At 45.2% G+C, this 22,304-nt stretch overlaps 1 protein-coding gene across 2 annotated transcripts in view; it reads right to left on the reverse strand.

The window, feature by feature from the left end:
- Window positions 1–22,304, reverse strand: part of spns2 (SPNS lysolipid transporter 2, sphingosine-1-phosphate) — a 101,297-nt gene that overhangs the window by 2,542 nt on the left and 76,451 nt on the right. For both annotated transcript variants that reach the window (XM_069884984.1, XM_069884985.1), the window contains 4 exons: window positions 15,940–16,005; window positions 14,731–14,829; window positions 13,978–14,141; window positions 3,183–3,223 (listed from right to left, as the gene is read on the reverse strand). In XM_069884984.1, coding sequence (XP_069741085.1) covers window positions 3,187–3,223; window positions 13,978–14,141; window positions 14,731–14,829; window positions 15,940–16,005 — 366 coding nt within the window. In that variant the 3' untranslated portion in view covers window positions 3,183–3,186. The remainder of the gene's footprint in view (window positions 1–3,182; window positions 3,224–13,977; window positions 14,142–14,730; window positions 14,830–15,939; window positions 16,006–22,304) is intronic.

Raw genomic sequence — 22,304 nt, forward strand, 5'->3', positions numbered from 1 at the left:
ACATACTGGGGAGTTATTGGGTGGCACGGGCTCGTTTGCCAAAATGGGCTGTCTCTGTGCTGTATGTCTAAATTTAAAATTTACATTTAAAGGGTGACCTCTTTTTGTGATTATATGCACTTCCAACAATCAGACACTTAACACAGTCAGATAGATACGAAACAGAAATAGGCCCTTCAAGTCCCTGCTCGCCAAGTACACTATTGCTATCCAAACCTACATTATTCCCTACATTCCCATCAATTTTTGATTCACGTGAAGAACAAATTAGAGTGGCTAATTAAGTTGAAATGATAAGTTAAATAACCCCAAATGATGGAATTTCCAAATTCTCAGTGAGTGATGTCACCAAAACTCCAGCCAATTCAATTGTGTTGCTGACAAGAAAATGTTCAGCTGCAAATAAACTGGGATGTTCCCTCTAAATTCATATCATCTAGGATGTTCCCTCTGGATTCAAACCATCTGGTCATTTTAAAATGACAGTTCCAGACCTATTGACTCATAACCTATGTAGAAGCAGTAGGATAATTTTCATAATTTTCCTTATAACAAAGGTTGAAATTGTCAAATCCATGCCAACTCAGCAATCACATCATTTAAATGTCTTCTCTTCCCTGTATTCTATTCATTCCCTACATCCATCAACTTCCCTCAAATTCTACCACTTACCCATATCCTAAGGGCAACATACAGTGACCAATGAACCTACTAACCCGCGCATCTCTGGGAGGAAACTGGGAGCAGTCAGGGGAAACCCACAAGGTCACATGGAGAACATGTAAACTCCACACAGACAGCATTGAAGATCAGGGTTGAAGCTGGGTTTCTGATGCTGTGAGGGAGCAGCACGACTGGCAGTGCCACATGAATCCCTGACTTAACACCAACCTGGAATCATGAATTCCATCCAACCAGGTTCATACTTCACTCCAACCAACTGTGGTCTTAACTATCTGAGCAGTTGAGACAAAATTCTGTATTAATTCTGCAGACCAAGGCTGAGGAGCCCCACCAATTCATTAATGCACTGAGGAGCACAGAGCTCTCCCACGCACCTGAGAAGTCCATAGATTGGCAAACTTGGTCACCTGGAAATGCACACTTCTCCCCCAGCCTGTTCATTACAGAATCTGGACAAGATATTTGGGAAGCAGTTGCATGCAGTAGATGCCTTAAGATAACATGTCCCTTTGAAGCAAAGTGAAAGGGACTGAAGTGTTTTAAAACTGAGATCAGACCTGCATTTCTCACCCCTTGCCAGACCTGTAACCTGCTTACTCTTGTTTGTCCTAGAGGAGTTTCTCTCGTCTCCATACAAGAGGCAAATTCAAGTTTCTTGCAAATGTATCCAAATCAGATTCTTCAAAATGTTATTGATAAATCAATCAAAATCAGGAAAGCTACTGTGCCTCCACTAAAAGCAAAGAGTGAGCTGACATATCCATACTCTTCCAGCTTGACCTGGCCTCAAATGTGACACAAGCTGATAAGTAAAGACTATCAATGAGACTGTAGGGACAAGCCATGTCCCCTTTTGTGGTCTTAAGCATTGAGATTTATCCATATATCCATACTGTTCCAGCATTGAATGGTTTTGTCCATAGCCATTTCCACAGCTCATGGTACTAGTAGCATCTAACAGACAAGAGGGCACTGTTTTAAACAGAATGAAACCTTTAAGAGTAATACCAGGAAGCATGTTGCTTTGGTCACTGCCATAGGAAAAATGTCAAGCTGGAGAGGGTGCAGAAAAGAGTTACAAGGATGTTGCCAGGACTCAGGGGCCTGAGCTATAGGGAGAGGTTGAGCAGGCTGGAGCTTTATTCTTTGGAGGCCAGGGGGGTGAAGTGCAATCTCATTGAGGTGTACAAAATCATGTGAGGAATAGATGAGGTGAACATGGAGTCTTTTGCCCAGAAATCAGTAACCAGAGTTTGGGTTCAAGGTGATAGGGGAGAGATTGAACCAGAACTTGAGGGGTAATAGGGGCATAATGTGAGGGTCATGCAGTGGAGAAATTTGAGGTAGTTGTCAGAGTAGGTTATTCGGTCGGCAAAATACTGTGGGCCAAAGGGCCTGGACTGTGCTATAGATTTCTATGCTCTACAGCAATTTATTTATTTATTTGTTTATTTGTGTTTGTTTGGGTTTTTTTTTACTACTACACACTTAGGTGATGGTGGGTTTATGGAACAGGCTGCTAGAGAAGGTGATCAAGACGGGTACTATTGCAGTGTTCAGGAAAAATTGGACTAAATAGGATGAATTTAGAGGAATCAGGCCCAAATGCAAGCAAGACTAGTGTGGGTGGGACATTTTGGTTGACATGGACAAGTTGGCTGAAGAGGCCTGTTTCCACCCTAGCTGAAATCTAAAACTCTTCTAAAAAGAGGGCCCAGTCCGCAATGTTGTCAAGCTGGAGAGGGTGCCAATTACTGATTTCTAGGCAAAAAGACTCCACGTTCACCTCATCTATTCCTCACATGATTTTGTACACCTCAATGAGATTGCCCTTCATCCCCCTGCCCTCCAAAAAATAAAGCCCCAGCCTACCCTATAGCTTAGGCCCCTGAGTCCTGGCAACATCCTCATAACTCTTTTCTGCTCCCACAATGCCCTTTACTTGCTGTGGATTCTACGTGACTTGCTGCATTTTCTCCAGCATGTTTGTGTATTGTGGTACAGGCCTCAGGCCTCGAAACCTGGGACCATGGACATATGAAGACAAGTTATGAGAGGAAATTACTTTCTAAGTAAATTATTGCAAGTATTTCAACTGAAAACTTCCCTTCCCTGAGAATCACAAAGTAGAAGGACTTTTTAAGTGTCTCACTAAGAGAAGGATCAACTTATCATCAAGATGAAATGGACAACTCAAACTATCGTTCACTATAATATCTGACATTTCCATGAAGATTCAGACCACACTGACATTAAACAACAGAACTGAAAAAAGAACGTCTGGAAGGCCCATTTCCTACACATCTCTCAGTTGCATTTGTCTGTCCAAGCCCAGTGATAAATCTCAGCTCTGTTACTGCCCTGCAATCTTGCTTCCTGTGACTCCGATCCTATGACCTCCTCATTCAAAGAAAGTTATTAAATAATAGGAAATCAACAAAAATCACATCTGTTGTTTGAAACAACTTGATATTTCATGTTTTTTTTCCTTCACTCACCATATTAGATCTTCACAGAAACCAGCTTCATTTCTTCCACACTGCAGAGAAAGGAAATTCAAGAGGTTAAGCACAAATGAGAAAGTGAGATGCTGAGTGGGCCTTTACTCTGATGCATTCATAAAACTTAAATTTATAAATGTTGTCATATAGCGTGTTAACAGGCCATTCTGGCCCACAAGCCCATACTGCCCAATTAACCTACAACCCCTGTATATTTTTGAATGGTGAGAGAAACTAGAGAACCCAGAGGAAATCCAGACACAGGGAGAATGTACAGACACCTTATAGACAGCACTGGATTGGAACCAGGGTTGCTGATGCTGTAACAACATTGCACTGACCGCTATGCTCACTGTGCCAACTTTCCTGGCTTAGTCCTGCCAGGCATGGAACAGTACAGCACAAAAGCAGATCCTTCTGCCCATCTAGTCCATGCCAAACTATTCTGCCTCATCCCACTGACCTGCACCTGGACCATAGCCCTCCATTCCCCTCCCACCCATATACCTATCCAAAATTTTTTTAAATTTGTAACTAGAGCTTGTATTCACCACTTCAGCTGGCAGCTCGTTCCACACTCCCACTACTCTGCATGAAGTTCCCCGGAATATTCCTTTTAAACATTTCGCCTAACCTCAGTGGAAAAAGCCTGCTTGTATCTCCTCTATCTATACCCCTCTATAAAAGTTCCCCTCGTTCATCTATGCTCCAGGGAATGAAGTCCTAATATGTTTAACCTTTCCCAGTTCATCAAGGCAACATCCTTGGAAATCTTCTCTGCACTCTTTCAATCTTATGGATATCTTTCCTGTGGAGACATCCCAGGCACTTCAATCCCACCACTCTCAAAAGCTTTGTGTGTCTCCCACCTGCAATCACACCCTCCTCAACAATGCCTCCCTTGGGCATCGATACATGCTGGCTGAAAATTTCCACTTTGCTGTATATGGTGCCAGCAACTTGGCAGGCAGGCCCTCCTAGGACAAGTCACTGTCGTGTTCACTGTCTGCCACTCACAAAGCCCCAAGAACATACCAAAAATCCTTTGCTGCTATACATCACTTTGGACCCAGTGTAAAGCTGTGCTATGTGGCCTCCTCTAGCTAAGCGTACACTGACATGCTCTTTATCCATCTGCAAGCACTGCTTTTTGTTGCGTGTTAAGGTCAGCTCAATTAGCACAACACTGTCACAGTGTCAGCTACTGGGAAATGGGTTTGAATCTCTTGCTCTCTGTAAAGAGTTTGTATGTTCTCTCCATATCTGCTGGGTGTCCTCTGGATCCCCCACACCCTTCAAAACGTTGTAGGTTAATTGGGTGGCACGGGCTCATGGCCGAAAGAGCCTGTTACCATGCTGAATGTCTAAATAAATAAAAGCCACAACTTCTGCCTATGATTTGTCACCTTCTCTGAGCAACCTCAAAAAGTATTAGTTTCCCACTGCAGGTTAATGAACCAGTGGCTAAAGAAATTAGATCTGTATTCTCAGGAGAGTGAAACATGCAAGATCCCTACAAGATTTGAAAGGGAGGGTAGGAGGGAGTTAAACAACCAAATATGGGGGTGCTGAGGATTTGATAGGGTAGGTGTTATGATGCTTCTACCAAGATGAATAGAAAATAGAACAACACAGCACAGTGCAGGCCCTTCAACCCTCAAATATGTACCTACAAAAAAAACCTAAAGCCTCGCTACCCCTTTCTTTCATCCATGTGCCTCTCTAAGAGTCTCTATTGTTCCAGCCTCCACCACCACCCCTGGCAATGCATTCTGGGCACCAACACCTCTCTGTGCAAAAAAAAAACTACCCCTAAACTTTACTCCCTTTGTGAAAATGTCCTCTGATGTTTGCTGGCTGTCTATTCCCAGTCACAGACTGCCTCTAACCTTTGCTCATCAGAACACCAACTGTCCACTCTTCACTGTGAAGCTCTTGGGATGCAAAAACTTTAAGTGGGCTTTTCAGAGTTTTTTTTGTCTGAAGTTGTGTAGGTGCAACGGGAATTCCTTCCTGCACTCTGCAGGGAAGGAAACAGCATTCCATCTCTGGATCTCTGCTTCTGGCACAGAAACTGGTTGCCTTAGCCTAAAAGGTCACTCTCCCTGAAGATGGTCAACTGGAACACCCACAAAATCAACGCAAATAGTTATTGTAGCATCTTGGTTACAGTGCCATCGAACAAATATTGCAATTAACTGCCTATAACAGTGTAATTACATCATGATCGATGGAATTTACATTAAATATTAACAAATAGTTATAGCTAATGCAGAGCACGTTGGCTGGATCACAACAGGAACCCTGGTGTAGCAAACATAGAATGACTTGGTAGGACAGGAGAGATGAAAAGTAGATAAATGCAGGAGAATGAGGAGTGATCTCATAAAAGTGCACAATATCACAAGAGAAACAGACTGGGTGAATGCAGTCTTTGCCCAGAGCAGGGGAAATCGGTAACCAGAGAACATAGGTTTACAATGAGAAGAGGAGTTGAGAGGAGGGATGGTTGTGGTGGGGGGGGGGGGGGGTGGTGGTGGGGGAGGGGGGGTGGTGGGGGAAGATTCAACAGAAATCTAAGGGGTAACTATATGCACAAGGGGGAGGTGGGCGTATGAAAAGGGCTGGTGGTTGAGGCAGGTACAGCTGCAATGTTTCAGGAAAAAAATGGACAGATATATATGATAAGATGGGTTTTGACCAATGGTTCTCAACCTTTTTCTTTCCACTCACATCCCACTTTAAGTAATCCCTATGCTATTGGTGCTCTGCGATTAGTAAGGGATTGTTTAAGGTTGGATGTGACCAGAAAGGGAAGGTTGAGAATCACGGTTCTAGACCCAATTGTTACTGAAATATTTTGCTTGAGAAAAATTGTCATTGGCCCATTTCCATGGGTGTTATGAAACCATGCAGATAACGAGTCAATTAGGTACGGTTAAAACAGTGATTTTCAAACTTTTTCTTCCCTCCCACATCCCACCTTAAGCAATCCCTTACCAATCACAGAGCACCTAAGGCATAGGGAATATTTAAAATGGTATGTGAGTGGAAAGAAAAAGGTTGAGAAGAGAAAGATGGGACTGGTGCAGCCCTCATCTGCTTCTATTTCTTATCTTCTTGAGGTCTAGCAGTTCACAGGTCAGTGACTGTATTGGGAAGGGTATAGCAATGATCTGTGGGTGCAGGGTTGCAGGAAAACATGAATCGCTATTGCTTGATAGTTTCCAAACCACAATTCCATCTCTCTATAGACTGAACCCCCTTTACTGAGAACCTGCTAACAGTCACAGTCCGAGAGATGCCTGGCAACACACAAACAGGCACTTCCTAAACAGCCATTGTTCTTCCCTTATCTGGCAGGAGCTTTACAATATCACATTACAATTATTGTGTTAGCACTTCCTGTCATTTCAAAATGCAAAGTATGTTTTTAGGAAACATCAACATTCCAGAGATTTCTTCAGGTTATAGACAAACGAATTGTTGTCCAGCCTCTCAGAACAATAAAAATACCTTCAGCCTTAGTAGGGAAGTCCACTTAACTTGTTTTGCAAACTGGATCATTTCACCATCTTGCCAAGAATAACATTTGGCATTTGTCAGGTGAAAATAGCATTTAGACATCGTCATCACCTTGTCTTCTGACCTGGCCACTGTGGACCCTGGTTATTCTTTCCTCTACTCCTCGAGATCATTCAGTGAGGCTTTTTTTCCCTATTTTGGAAAAGGATATTTCCTTGACTGTTGGAATGGTGCTGGGGTTGAAGCCATTCCTTGTATATCCTTGGGGATGGGATTTGCACTCCACAATAGTGAGTTAAGCTCAACTCGGAAGGAATAACTGTTTCCTTTCCCTGAACATGCCTGAACCAACTGATTTTCCACAGAAAGTCGGCCTCGACTTTAGATATCTAATGCCTCTTGCATCCTCATCTAATGAAACAGTTTATAGCCAAGGAAATGCTTTGGAATTGTGGTCATTGTAGTTACCAGTAAGCAGAGCAGGATCCCATGTGAGAATAACCAGGGCAACTGCATTAAAGTAACTTGGATGAAGCCGTAGAGGCAGTTAAACAAGGAAGTCTGCCTATGCTGCAGTCAAGCTCCTGATTCCTGACAAAGGACCAGGTTCGTAATGTTTGCACCCTTTATTTCCTGCATGACCTGCTGAGGTTCTCCAGCATGTTTGTAGGAGCAGGATTAATTGGGATATTTAAAAGACATTTGGGCAGGTACGTGGACAGTGGGCCAAATGCAGGCAAAAGGGACAAGCTTGGACAGCACGTTTCCATGCTGTATACCTCCAATACTCTAAATAATAGCCTGAGATTTGTTACATCATCACCACTAACTCTCCCTGAGCTCCAGTGGTTATGTTTCAGCCCTAGGCTGTTGATGTGAAGCCAGCTGTGGGGTGGGGGGGAGACAAACCTCAGAGAAGCTGTAACAGTCGGACAGCAGGGGTAGGGGGCTGCTAGGTGGCAGGTTCTTTAAATCACTCTGACAGCTTGTCGATGATAGGGTCTGAACTAGCTTCTCATGGGTGACCTTTCTTGTAGGTAGGCTGGGAGACTAGCATAGGCACACAGCTCATCCCGTGTCCAAGATAAAAGCCCCCAGGGCTATGGCCTGCCCCTAGGACCTGATCTTGTAGTTCAAGCTGAGAATCCCAGTGCAGGACCAGCAGAGAACAACCAGGCCACTGGTGCTGTGTACTGGAGGAGACATAACACCACAGTTCCTCTCTGAGCAGTGCAGGATATCCCAGGAGGGTTTTCCAGCATCCCGGCAAAGCACCATTACAATCACATTGCTGCTTGTGGGATCTTTCTGTGCACTTTCCGCTATCACAGTTCCTACAGTATGACAGTGACCTAAGCAGCCGGGGGTGGGCACACCAATGTCCTAGGCTGTGAAGAGATTCCATCCGGGCACCTGATGAGAAGTGTGAATGACGAAGGACAGGAGGTTTGGGGAGGATTAGGTCACACACATTCCAAAAGGTATCCCAGCTCAAAGTGGGATCATGAAGCAAAGCCAATGGGCCCTCTAGGTCCGAGGCAGTCTCACCGGCTCGAGTTTTACTGCAGTGTGTATTTAAGTGTGAGGTGGATAGATGTCGAATCAGCAGGGCCTCAAAGGATATGGAGCGAGGTGCACCGGGAACATTGAATTGGCCACAATCTCATTGAATGGCTCATTCTTGCTCTGACTGGCAGGACCCCCAGTTCACTGACCACAGTCTGCCTTGCTCACTGCCCCACGTACCGTTACTGCAGGGATCAGGAGCAGCCGGCCCTCGGGTGCAGGGGCCGTCATTTCAGCTCCTGACCCTGGGACGTAATGCCACCCAAACTCCTGCAGGGGGCTCTTTCCCATCACCGCGACCATCATCTGCATCAAGGCCCTGATAAACTTAGCTCAGCAAAGGGTGTTGTATGAGCAAATCAGTGTCCTTACTGTTAGTTGTAATACCAGTCGAGTACATCTATTCTGCATTTCCCAATTGAACAAGTTGGTAACATACATGTGCCCATAAGGAGGTTGAGGGGATAACGCTACCAGACCCCATCATGTCAGCATTTTACAGGGGAACAATTGAGAGTGTCCTGTCTGACTGCATCACTGTGTGGCTGTGTGGGACAGTAGCTGCAAAGTACCAAACCAGAAGTTAATACAATCATCAAAACGGCTGAGAAGATCACTGGGGTCTCCCTTTCCTTTGTTGATGATATTCACCAGGAACACTGTTTAGGGGCAGGAAGGTTAGCGCAACCAGGGTTGTGGTGGTCGAGGCCACTGTCAGATCTTTAGAATTAATTTATCTGGTTTACAATCAGTGAATTTGCTAACCCAGAGGGCAGAGGAAGCTTCGTTTCCAGTACCACTGAAAGCAGAAATTGATGTTCGATGTTAAGAGAACTGTAGGATATGGGGCTGTTGAAAGGAAAAGTCATGATCATGTTGAATGGCAGAGCAGGTACAAGAGGCCAAATTGCCTCCCATTTCCACTTCCTCTGACTTGAACACCCCATGTGCAGATTCCCACCTCTGCAGGCGCACAGATGGTCTTTACATGTGTGCGCCCATATGTCTGCACACACTCATATAGAAAGGGTTGTTATGGGAAGAGATCTAAGCTTGCGGGGTAGCTCAGGCATTCCGCTGACAAACGGTGGACAGATTTGTGAATGTTAGAGAAATAATTTAGAATGGATGAGTCTCCAGTCACTGCCCCAGGCAGCACCACATATAGCACAGTTTCATGTCATGCCTTTAACATGAAGCTACCTTCGAGCTGGAGGTGCCCTGGGCTAGTCGGCTGGATTCTAAGTGATGTAATGTAACGAGTTTCTACTGATCACAATTGTAAGGAGAGGAGTACATGTACATCAGATATAGAAAGGGCTTACAATGTCTTCTTCCCACCTCCCCACCACTCCAGCAGGATGTCTCCTGACCTCAGCTGGTGACGTGGTGCAGGATCGCTAGCATGGTTCTTGGCCTATGTTGCAAAGGGTACAACCTGCTTCACCCCTGTAGCCAACCAGATTATCAACAGAAGCTAGAATCCAAATGTCCGCAGGGTCGCAGAGAGGGAGCAGAATTCAACCAGAATCCTCCCAATCATTTGGCTTTTGTGTCAAGCAGGAGGAAAGTGGTGAATATGAAATTCATTGCTGCCAGCAGCAGTGAAGGCCAAGTCATCGGGTATCTGAGATGGAGGTAGATAGGTTCTTGATTAGGAAGAGAATCAAGGGTGACAGAAAATAGAAGGAGGACTGGGGTTGAAAAGGGTAGTAAATCAGCCTTGGCAATGGAGGAATGGACATGATGGGCCAAATGGCCAAGTTCCACTCTTATGATCTCAAGGATAACAAGCAAGGCCACAGGGAAGTAGGAGGACAATTGTTTCCTGTACAGTTGTCATCTGGTCTTTACCATCTGAGCTTTGGTCAAGCAGTACCAGGAGGCCACTCCAGCCCACTCTGCCTTTCAATAAAGTCCGGCAGGCCCAATCGGCATTTCCATGTGTACCCCCGTAACCTTGGCTTACTAACGTTTGATACACCTCAACTCTGTTTCCTCTGCCCTTCGAGTTGGAGAGTTCCAATGTGGATTAGTCCAGGTAGAATAAATTCAGAAAGGGTCAGTGATAAGAGTGGAGGCAGAGTTGTCCAGAACATGCGGCTTCATGTGGAAGGTTACGTACTCTAACAATAACCACACATCATTATCATGCCTTCTTGTGTCAAAAAAATTTCCGACAGAAGGGTAACCAGGAAGGGATACAAGGAGGTTATGGGTGTGAGGGAGGAAATGGTCAAGGAGTAGGTTCACGTAGATTGGCACAACATCATGGACTGAAGAGCCTGTACTGTGCTGTAATGTTCTATGTTCTATTATCAATGGTTTGGAGTCTGGGGGTGGGGGAGGAGGTGGAGAGCAGTAGGGATGAGGAAACTCAACCATAGGTCGACACATAGTGGTTGATGAGATGAGGATGGGAGGGGGCTGTAGAAAGGCTAACACTGGAAAAAGCAAGAGGCCAACAAGGGAAGGGGGTCGAGTTGTGAGGGAGAGGATATACACTTCGAGGCTGGGTCAAGATTCAGCAGATATCTATTGTCAAGGATCATACAAATACTTTGTATTTTTATCCAATGAAACGTCAGGCTTATGGGGATTAAATGAATGATGTTGGGGATTGTTTTCCTCTCAGTGAGACAAGTGCACTTATTAACAAGTACAGGATATAGCTTTGCACTGACAAGACAATACAATTGTTTGAGCAACTCCCACTTACATGTTGAATATCATCCAGAATGAATCTGCATAAATACCTTGCCAATCCACATAGTTCTGATTGGGTGTGGGCCCATTCTCTGATGTTCTTTCATGTGTCACTTACAACTATAGTGGTATACCACAGACATACCAAGGTGGTGGTCTTCATGGGTAGGAGTGAACAAATGAGGATGGTTTCAAAGTATTGCATTGTTTAATCTATAGAACCTTTGACTAAAAGTTTTGCAATTGATAGAAACTCGAATAAGGGCCTCTGATTCATTTTAAGATTTTTTTCTTTCCTCATTTAAGATAATTTTAAATGTGGCATGGTTGGCATAGCAGTTTGGGCATTGCCTTTACACTGCCAGTGATTGGGACAGGGGTTTGAATCCCGTGCTGTCTGTACGTTCTCCGTGTCTGCATGGGTTTACCCCGGGGGCTTCAGTTTCCTCCCACCATTCGAAACGTAGGTTAATTGGATGACATGGACAGAAATAGCCTGTTACGGTGCTGTATGTCTAAATTTAAAAAATAAAGTGCCATACCACATTCACCTATTGTGTTTAACTCTCGTTGCTTTATCATAGCAATCTTGAATTATTACTGAGTCACAAACCTCAAGACGTTGTAAGATGTTTACTGGTATTAATGCAGGTATTCGCCTCTGAAATCACGTGCAAACCCCTAGAGCATATATTCTGGAAGAAAGCTGCCTGATTTTTATTTGAAGTAATCAATAATAACTAATCCAACCATCTTCCCTAGGAATTCTGAACAATTCATACTTTGTTGTATTATTGCCAATGTATCTTTGATTAACATTTAGCTCCATTCAAATGCAAGACCTGTCCTCTAGTTCCACTGCACTAGACAGGACAACGTCATTAGAAATTATGGAAATCCATTACATCCCTTCTCATTGATTAAAATTGGAAAATTTTAACAATTCAACACAGTAGAAGCCCATTCCGGCCATTGAAACCCACACTGCCCAATTTCACCCAAATCTACGAACCCCGTGTGTTTTTGTTGGGAGCTCGTGGGGAAAGCCTACACATGTCACAGGGAGAACATACAAACTCCTTACAGACAGCGCTGGATTTGAATCTGGGTCCCTGGAGCTGAAACCACTGTAAACATGCTTAACAAACACAAGCACTCTTTACAATTCAATTCCACCAACACTCTGCTTCCTAAATCATATCTGAAAACTTGGGAAAGCTGCAGCAGTTAACGATTATACATTGGCCACATACGAGTCCAGTGAAATCATTATACAGTGCAAAACATCAGCGAGAGCACCTTCCTTTTCCTCACACCAGGCTCCATCTCCTTTCCTCCTTCACTTGAGGGGGGGGGGGGGTTGTGAAATGGAACGCTGACATCAGCAGTGTATGAAACACTTACGTTTCGTATAATCCAAATGGAACACTGACAAAATTATTGGGTGTATTTAAGGTTTAAACAGGGCTCAAAGAATTATCAATGATCCTTACCATCCAGTGCACAATATCTCTGACCTACCATCATCAAGAAGGAGGGGCATCATAATCAGAACTGTAAGGCTGGGAAATAGCTTGTTCCTGCAGGCCGATATCCTTTAACCAAGTAAATTATTCTAAGATATTTATATTATATTTTACACATGTATGTGATTATTATGTGCTGTGTACTGTGTGTACACAGTGGACTGGAGATGAGGATATAAAAAATGGTGGCCCTGCACTGGTGCGGCCATGCTGACACCGCTCCTCCACAGGGTTCTACTGCATAGTCCAACAACCGACGGCTCTGCATGGGATTGAAATGGCCTATTAAAGGAGTTATTTTAAAATCCTGTGACTGCAGGGTCTGGGCCCAAGATGGTGGCACCTGTGTTCGGCAGCAGCCTCAAGTGGTTACAGATACTGGGGAAACAGAAGACTGGTCGGGGCACCAAGAAATGGGAAGACCAACCACTGTTTGAGAAGGAGAAGCAGAGGAGATGATCCACAAGATGGTGACCACAGCAACGGGCCAGTGAGGGACTTTGTGGCTGAAGAGCTCACAGGCTTCTGGAGACTCAAGCTGGGGAACCCACGGCTGTGGACTGCTGGCAATTGGCTCAGACTGACTGAAGGAGTAGCATGAATGGGAGCTGGGATGTGAGAGGGTGCTGAGGATGCTAGAGGCTTCCTGATCATGTTGGAGGTTTGGATCTGGAGCTTGGGCTGAAGTCTGTGTGGCCGCAGAGGCTGTGGGAGCGCTGGAGGCAAATCCATGGACACTCAGTGACACTGAAGGGATTTTCTTTTGCCTCTCTTTCATTAACTGTGAGGGGCGCTGGGCAATTTCTACTAATGGCGAATCTTTGCCTCACAATAGACGAAAGGCAATTCTACCCCTATTCTGTGCACCTGAGGCCATTTACAGTCTAATTAATTTGTGATGTCAGCTGCAGGCATCACAGTGCGGGACCAAAATTGTTCAGCCCTAGACCACAAGAGACAGCGGAAAGTTGTAAACACAACTCAGGCTATCACACTCCCACCCCCCCCCCCCAACTCAAGCTATCACACCAGCCCCACACCCCCAACCTCCTCCATTCACTCCAGCTCTCAATATTTCAGGAAAGCAGACAACATTTTGAAGGACCCATCTCAGATCCATCCTAGCCACACTCTCTCCCCCCCTCTCTCCCCCTCTCCCCCCCCTCTCCCCCCCTCTCTCCCCCTCTCTCCCCCTCTCTCCCCCTCTCTCCCCCTCTCTCCCCCTCTCTCCCCCTCTCTCCCCCTCTCTCCCCCTCTCTCCCCCTCTCTCCCCCTCTCTCCCCCTCTCTCCCCCTCTGTTAATGAAGAGAGAGCATCCTGCACCTCAGATCAAAGACTCATTTCCTGAGATAGTGTCCGACCCACCGAATATTTGGAGCACCTTTCTATTTTTATGAGGAAAGGTGAAGATTGAGCAGAAATCTTGGCCCTTTCAGTGAGAAAGGTGGCCCTAAATCTCTCATACTCACTGTTGCTGTGCTCTGTTGCGGTCATGGACAATATAATGGGCTGTGGCCAGGAAGAAGGTCCCTCCAAGGACAATGATGAATGGGCAGAGCATGAGAGCATATCCCAGGCTGAGGAACTGCCACAGGTCCATGTTGGGCTTGCTCTCCCTGATGACGTCTGAGATCTAGAGGTAGACAAGATCAAAAGGTTTCAAACACAGGGGAAAGATCCAAGGGTGGAGCTGGAAGTTCAAGCTCTTGGGAAAGTGATTCTAATGGTGGAGACGGTGCACAGTCACCTACTCTCTCTGCATCACTGGAGCTGGCCAAATCCCAACCTTATTTTACTTTGCCCCATCACTGGTGACAATGCCTTCAGCTGCCTCCTCTCCTTTCTCCTAAAATATATTAACTGCATTCCCCTCTTACAAGCAGACCGTTCTACCCATCATTCCTATGCTAGCCCAAATAACCATTAAATTTCCCTGCAATCTATTCTCACCCACATCCCCATCAACTCCTCCCTGATCCCCCCCCCCCCCACCCCAGATCTTACACTCGCCTACATTCTATGGGCATCATACCCCAGTCAATTAACTTGTTCTTTGGGAATTCAGAATGACCAGAGAGATCTCATGTTGTCACAGGAAGACACTGCAAACTCCACGGACAGTGCCACTAGAGTGGCGAGGAAACCACTGCACCACCGTGCCCCCTGACTCCGCTCTCTAACTCATCGTGGGCGATCCATTGCCAAACACAAAGTGTACTCACCACACCTATGAGATAGGGGCTACCCGCATCTCCAAAAAAGTGAGAGGTGAAACTCTGCAAGGCCACAGCCGTGGAACGACAGGTTGGAATAACGACATACTGTGAACAAAGAGGCAGATTTACTGCACTGGGCGACAAAGCGCAAGGGTTTCCATACACTTCTCAGTGGTGGATGTGGAGACTAAGTCATTGGGTAGATTTAAAGTGGAGAATTTAAAGGATTCTTGATTAGTAAGGGCATCAGAGGTTATGGGGAGAAGGTAGGAGAATACATCAGCCATGTTTCAAATGGTGGACAGAAGCCTCAATGGGCTAATCCTGCTCCTATCTCCTATGGTCTATCTAAAAAGCCTCAGATCACATTCAGATGATTTAAATTTTAGAATCCAATGGTAAATAGAACAACAAGTGGGGTCGGGGCTGAGAGGTTCCCTCACTTTCACTCCTCAGCATCACATATTTGAGCACAGAGTTGAGATCCTATTGTCCTACACATCAGTATAATGTACAGATCACAGACATTCTGACACAGCTACACAGTAGATGAGTTATAGGGAGGCATTAATTTAATTTATTCCCTAGAGCACGGGAGGTTCAGGGGAGATCTTATAGATATTTATAAGATCATGAGGGGCATAGATAAAGTGAATGCTCACACTCTTTTTCCTCAGGGTGGGGGAATCCACAGGCTAAAGGACCATCCCACCCCATCAGGCAGGAGACCCATGATCTTGAAAGTATGAACCTCCAGATTCAAGGACTGTTTCTTTCCCTGCTGTGATTGGACTCGGAAATAGCCCTTGTACTGGTAAAATATGATGACATTTTAGCTACTTTCCTCTCCGTATCTTCCACTGTTTTGCCCTTTCTTCCATCTGCTGCACAATTGGACTATTGTAAACCCATTGTTGTTTGCTTACTACTACTGCCCTACCTGCAGAATCAGTTGGTTTGCCTGGATAGCACACAAAACCATGCTTTTTACTGAATGACAGTATATATGACAATAAAAACAATTGAATTCAATTCAAATTATCAGAGAGGCAAAATGAAGCCATTCAGAATCGCCTTTGAAGATCACCAGCAAGACATGAGCTATCGGTGGAGGGAGCATCGAGCAAAGTTTTCCAGTGACTACCTCACTTCTGGAGGGGGAAGCTAAGTGGATGCTCCCTGATATAATCTCTAAACCTCATATCAAACACGTACCATGAGGATGTCTGCTGTGATGGCCCAATTCAAAAAGAGAAGGACTTCCCCAATAAATATACACATCTGTGAAGAGAGAACACTGGTGATTAGATGTCAGTAAAAGGTAAGATAACACAATGCATGATAATTAATGATGAGCAGATGTCCTGGGACACCTGATAATCATGAGTCTCACATCAATAACAAGTTAACAAGGAGTTCATCTAGACTAGAAAAGGATGATTGGAATTCTCTGGGAGAGGGACCGTTCAGATCACTAACACCTGTTAACGGGCCTCAAAAAAGCCAAATCTAGTCTCAGGGAGAAGGTTCAAGGGATGGGAGTTTGGAAGGCGGCTTTGGCTCAAACAGTTCATTTTCGCATTCAATCAAGAGATATGACACCAATTGCTGTTACAGCAACAGTGACCCGGGTTCGAATCCCGCGCTGTCTGTATGGAGTTTGTACGTCCTCTCTGTATGTGTGGGGGTTTCCCCCGGGGGCTCCGGTTTCCTCACTCCATTCAAAATAAATGGGGCTGAAAGGTTAATTGGGTGTAATTGGGCAACATGGGTTTAGCTTCTACCATGTTGTTAAAAAACCTAAAGGTTTTAAATTTAATTAATTAGAAGTGAATTGTTTACAAGGACCCAGCTGGAGTTCATGGAAACTCCACTGAAGATTTAAATTTTTAACTTTATTTACCGCATGGCAAAAGCCAATTCTGACTATTTAAACCAATGCCACTCACAACCCCATACATTTTGGAAGGTGGAAACCAGAGCCCCCAGGGAAAATCCACACAGGCACAGGGAGGGAGAACATGCAAACTCCTCACAGGCAGTGCAGGGTTCAAACCCCAATCACTGATGCTGTAATACCATCGCACTCATCACTATACCAACCTTTGCACCTAGTTACAAATTCTTAAAAGAACCGGACAGATCATGCAGATTAAAAAGCAGTGGGATTTGAGTTTTCAATGACTTTTAAACAGAAAATTGACTTTTTTGTTTGAAAATCTGAATGAGAAGAGATGAGGAACAGACGAGAGAAAGGACAGGTTCAAAAGAAAATCAGTGGGATAGGCCAAACAGTTTCTTTATACATAAACATGGAACATAAACCAGTACGGAACAAGAACAGGCCCTTCAGCCCATTATGACTGTACTGATCATGATACCACATTAAATTAAATCTTTGCTGCCTGCTCATGTTTCCTATCCATCTATTCACTGCCCTTACAGGTGTCTATCCAGAAGCCTCCTAAACCCTACTATTGTATCTGCTTCCACCTCCACCCAGCACCTGTTCCAAGCACTCATCACCCTGTGTACAAAAAAAACTTGCCCGCACATCTCCTTTACACTTTTCCCCTTCACCTCTGTAAACATCTGCCATTCGATGAAAGGATGCAAACCCAATTCATTCTCCAAACGCCCACCTGGAAACAACACTGACTCTGAACAGGGAAGATTCAGGCCACCCAGTCCTGACATCCAAGAACAACAGAACTCCACTCCACAATTCAACCAGAACGAGATGTTCTTCTCCACATTAAAGGTCCTTCTTTCATTAGTGTAAAGTAGTTTTCCTTTCGTGTTCAAATGATGGGGCTCTCTTTTCTTTCAGCTTGGAGATGGAGAATGGTTCAAGTTCCATCTCTTTGCTGTTACCTCATTATTTCGCTTCAACTGGATGATGCGGTTGAGTTGAAAATCCCAGTTAGGGAGCTGAATTATCCCGTCAGTTTTACAAGTTTTCTACCAACAGAGGAAAGATATCGAAAATATCAGGGAAAATTTGAGAGAGATGAAAGTGATGGAGATCCTGCTGGTTGTTGATGTGGCAAACTGATGAGTACAGATTAGAAGGTCAAATGCGGAACTTTTCACAGAGAGTGAGGAGACTGTGTGGTTTTGTGGAGCAGATCCACTGGACTCCCATAAAATGTTATATAAAATATTTATTCCTATTGCTGCTTCTCCTTTCGTCTTCCCCTGTGGCAACCTTGTATAATATTTAAAAGTACTGAAGCAATGGAGGCATTAACCTTCAGGAAGATGCATCCCAATGTCAGTGGGACATCTATATTTTAATCTGATGATACAGGAAAGTAACAGGCCCTTCAGGCCCATGAGTCTGTATGCCCAATTAAAAAAAGGTAAAGGTTCCAAAAAAGCATTTATTTTAATGTTTGTACTTTCATTTTAGTATTTATATTACGCTTCTTAAAATTGAAATGTAGATGTGAATTTCCTGATCTACATTTTGTTTTCTCGAGGAAAAACACGTCCTGATGACGTGATGTGCCACATTCATATTGAGATGGACAGCGGAGAGGTTGTAGGCCCAGGTTCTTAGCATGGACTCTCAGTCTCCGCAGGCAAGATGGAGATCTCTGACATATGTCCCAGAGAAATGGTTGAGCTAGATCTTACAGATGAGGCAGTCCAACTCAAACTGGAAAATCATGAAACACATTCAGTACTAATCATCTGGATGTCTCAAAATCAGCCAGCGCAGGAAATGGAAATGTCACGTGGCTGGAAGCAATCTTCTGGAAACATCCGGCAACATTATAAACAAACAACAGCTCCTGACTGTCTCCAACCTGACAGAGGTTACTCCCAACACTGGCCTTCCTTTGCCAGCTATAAAACTCTTCAGCCATTTCGTCAAAACATCCTCTTAAATCTTAAGGGCAGTTCCTTTAATCTAAAACATGTTGAGAACATTTAATAAAGATTAACTGATTTTCTTCAGCTGCCAAAGAGGAATTTCTGGGAACTCCCAGCTGGCCATTCCATTCCTCTGGAGGGTACAGAGAAATTGGCATTCTCAGCAAGGCCAGAGGTCCCCATTTTTCTCCACTTGGATCAGCATTTCAACTGGAACAAGACAAAGGAGAATGGAAAGATCCAAACTGTTTTAATTGGTGATTGAAGTATAACCCTCAACCTGGATATCAAGTACAAACACAATGCTGGAGAAACTCAGCAGGTCAATCAATGTCCTTTATATCGCAATGGTAAAAATAAATAACCAATGTTTCAGGCTTGAACCTTTCATCAAGGTGTGGAAAAGTATTGGCAGGCTTCTGAATGGAAAGGGAGGTGAGGGGGAGGAGCAAAGGCAGGAGGAGGGAGGGAGGGATGGTGGGTGAATGGAGAGGGAAGGGGGTGGAGAGCTGGGGGAAAGGAAGGGAGGGGGGAAAGGAGAGCAGGTTAGCAGAAACCAGAGGAGTCAGTGTTAATGCCATCTGGCTGAAGAGTATCCAGACAGAAAATCAGGTGCTTCTCCAATTTATGGGTGGTCTTTGTGTGATAATAAATGAGGCCGTGGATAGATGGAGATGGAAGTGGACACAGATAATCAAGGCTATTGAGTGAAACACTAAAGTCTGCACACAATCTATTTGTAGTAAAAACACTCCAAAATGCTGGAGGAACTCAGCCGGTCTTTCACCGTTGATAGGAGACAAAGATATATTGCTGACATTTTGGGCCTGAGCCCTGATCTCGGCTACTTCCCCTGTTCTTCGAAGCAGGTAAGGGCAAGATCCCCAACGGACCGCAGACATCACCAATGAACATTCCTTCAAATAGCAAGTAGCAGAGGCCAGCTGTTTAAGGGGAGTGGAGGAAAGTATAGAGGAGACATCAGAGGTACGATTTTACAGTGGTGGGTGCCTGAGGCTCGTACAATAGGGGCATTCAAAAAGGCTCATTGATAGGCCCATGGATAGGTGTGAGGTAAGGAAGGATTGGGTTGCTGTGGAGTCATAGTCAGCACAACCTTGTGGGCTCGAGGGCCTGTACTGAGCTGTCCCAAGTCACAGACATACACTTTGGTAGAAGGGATAAAAGGATGGACTGGGGAGAAAATTAAAAATTCAGGGGAGCAAAGTGACTTGGGAATCCTCATGCAGGAGGAACTGGTGGTGAAGAAGGCGAATGCAGTGTTGGCAATATATCAAAGGGAATAGGATACAAGAGCAGGGATGTGATGTCGAGGCTTTATAAGGCACTGGTGAGGCCTCAAGGAGTACGGGGTACAGTCTGGGCTCCTTATTTCAGAAAAGATATACTGGTATTGGGGAGGGTTCAGAGAAGATTCACAAGAATAATTCCCAGAATGAAGGGATTAGCATAGGAGGAACATTTGACACCCCTTGGACTGTACTCCTTGAAGAAATGGAGGGCGGGGGGGGGGGGAAAACAGACCTCATAGAAGCATTTTCAATGTTGAAAAGCCTGGACAGTAGATGTGCAAAGTGGTTTCCCATGGTGGGGGAATCAAGGTCGAGAGGGCACAATTGATGGGCACTCATTTAAAACAGAGGTACGGAAGAATTCCTTTAGCCAGAGAGTGGTGAACCTCTGGAATTTGCTGCCACAGGAAGCTGCGGAGGCCGGCTTTTTGGGTGTGTTTAAGGCAGAGATTGACAGGTATCTGAATAGTCAGGGTATCAAAGGTCATGGGATAAAGGCAGGGGAGTGGGGCTGAGTGGGAGAATGGATCAGCTCATGATGGAATGGCGGAACAGAGTCGATGGGCCAAATGGCCTACTTCTGCTCCTATATCTTATGGGGTTGGGGGAGGGGGAGTGGTGCTGAAGAGAATGGAAGATGTGGGGTGGTGCAGTCCCATGCTGCAGATCACCAACCGCTCTGCAGTCCAGGGGAGCACAACACTGAAAGCCAACTGCAGCTGCAACAGAGGAAATGCATCTGCATATACGTGCACCCAAACCATTACATCTTGCATGTCAAGGGTATTGACACTGGGCAGGGAACCCAGCAGGACACATTGGAAACATGGGATGCTCTTGGTTGACGTATGATAGTGGGCAAGGCCCCTGCTTTCTCATGTCCCCTTGACTCAACAGCGCTGCCTCTGCCCAAAAGGGGAGGGTGTAGGGGCATGTGGGTGCGAACTGCATCCCTGGAGTGGAGCTTGCAATGTCCTCTCCTGGCTTGGGGGGAGGCGAGAGTGTTAACGCTGAGGCCAACATTTGGAAAGGTCTGGAGATTGGAGGAGGTAGTTGGAAAGGTGAGTTGGGCATCTGTTGCATTCCCTTTCTGCAGGTGAAACCAGCTTAGACCCACTGGGACCAAAATGAACTCATTGTACAGGGAAAACCTGAAACATTGGTTATCCTTTACTTATGAATGCAAGTTTTGTTTCACCTGTGGGTATTGCTGGAAAATAAGACAGTTACTGACTGTTGCAGCTGCCCTTGAGGGAGGAGGCTGGGCCTTTCTTGGCCCATCAGGTCAAGAGGTAGGTTCTCAACCTTGAGCTTCCTTTGCACCAATAGTGTCACATAGACCAGTACAGCACAGGGACAGGCCTTCTGCCACCATGTGGCAATGTTAAACCAATCCCACCTGCCTGCACATGGCCTTTCTCTTCTCTTCCTGGTGGAGCACCTCTCTGTGTACAGGTAAAGTTAAAATTTTTTATATTGTGCATGACAATGAAGGAACCTTGCATCAGGTAAAGGCCCTCAATGTAAAACACTTTCTCTTGCTCACCTTAAACCTGTAGTATTACACCATTCCACCCTGACTACCTACTCTATATAGTTGTATAGCCACGGGGTAACACTTTGGGAGAAGTTTGAGGAGATTCAGTATGTAATGGAAGACTCTCAAAAATTTCTACAGGTGCACCGTGGAGAGTATCCTGGCTGGTTGCATCACTGCCTGGTACGGAGATGCCAACTCTCAGGACAAGAATAAACTCCAGGGGGTTGTTAACGGCCTGCGAAATCACAGGCACCAGACTCCACTCCATCGAGGACATCTACAAGAGCCAGTGTCTGAAAGCAGCTCATTCCTCAAAGACCCCACCATCCAGGCCATGCCCTCTTCACTCTGCTACCATCAGGAAAAAGGTACAGGAGCCTAAAGACGAGCACTCAATACCACAAGGACAGCTTCTTCCCTTCTGCCATCAGATTCCTGAATGATCAATGAACCACAGACACTTCCTCACTTTGAGTTTTTGTGCACTAGTTTTATTTATTGTTGTACAGTGGTTTACAAGAATGTTTGCCCTGTGACACTGCCGCAAAACAACGTATTTCCCTGACTTGTTCATGACAATAAATCCTGATTCTGATTTTATAAACCTCGCATGACAACCCAAGTTTGTCGACTCTCTCCTCCCCCCTAACCAAGGCAGTATCTCAGAACCTCTTCCGCCAGCTCTCCGAAGCCTCCCCATCCTTCCTGTGAATGGGTGACCAGTACTGCACACAGTACGTCCAATATGGCCTGGCCAACGTCCTTACAGATGCACCGTGACTTACTAACTCTGCTCAATTATCAAAGTTTGGGAGAAGCAAGGGTGCTCGCAGGGTCTTCTCACAATG

This window comes from Narcine bancroftii, chromosome 6 (assembly GCF_036971445.1).
Source record: "Narcine bancroftii isolate sNarBan1 chromosome 6, sNarBan1.hap1, whole genome shotgun sequence".
Classification (NCBI taxonomy): domain Eukaryota; kingdom Metazoa; phylum Chordata; class Chondrichthyes; order Torpediniformes; family Narcinidae; genus Narcine; species Narcine bancroftii.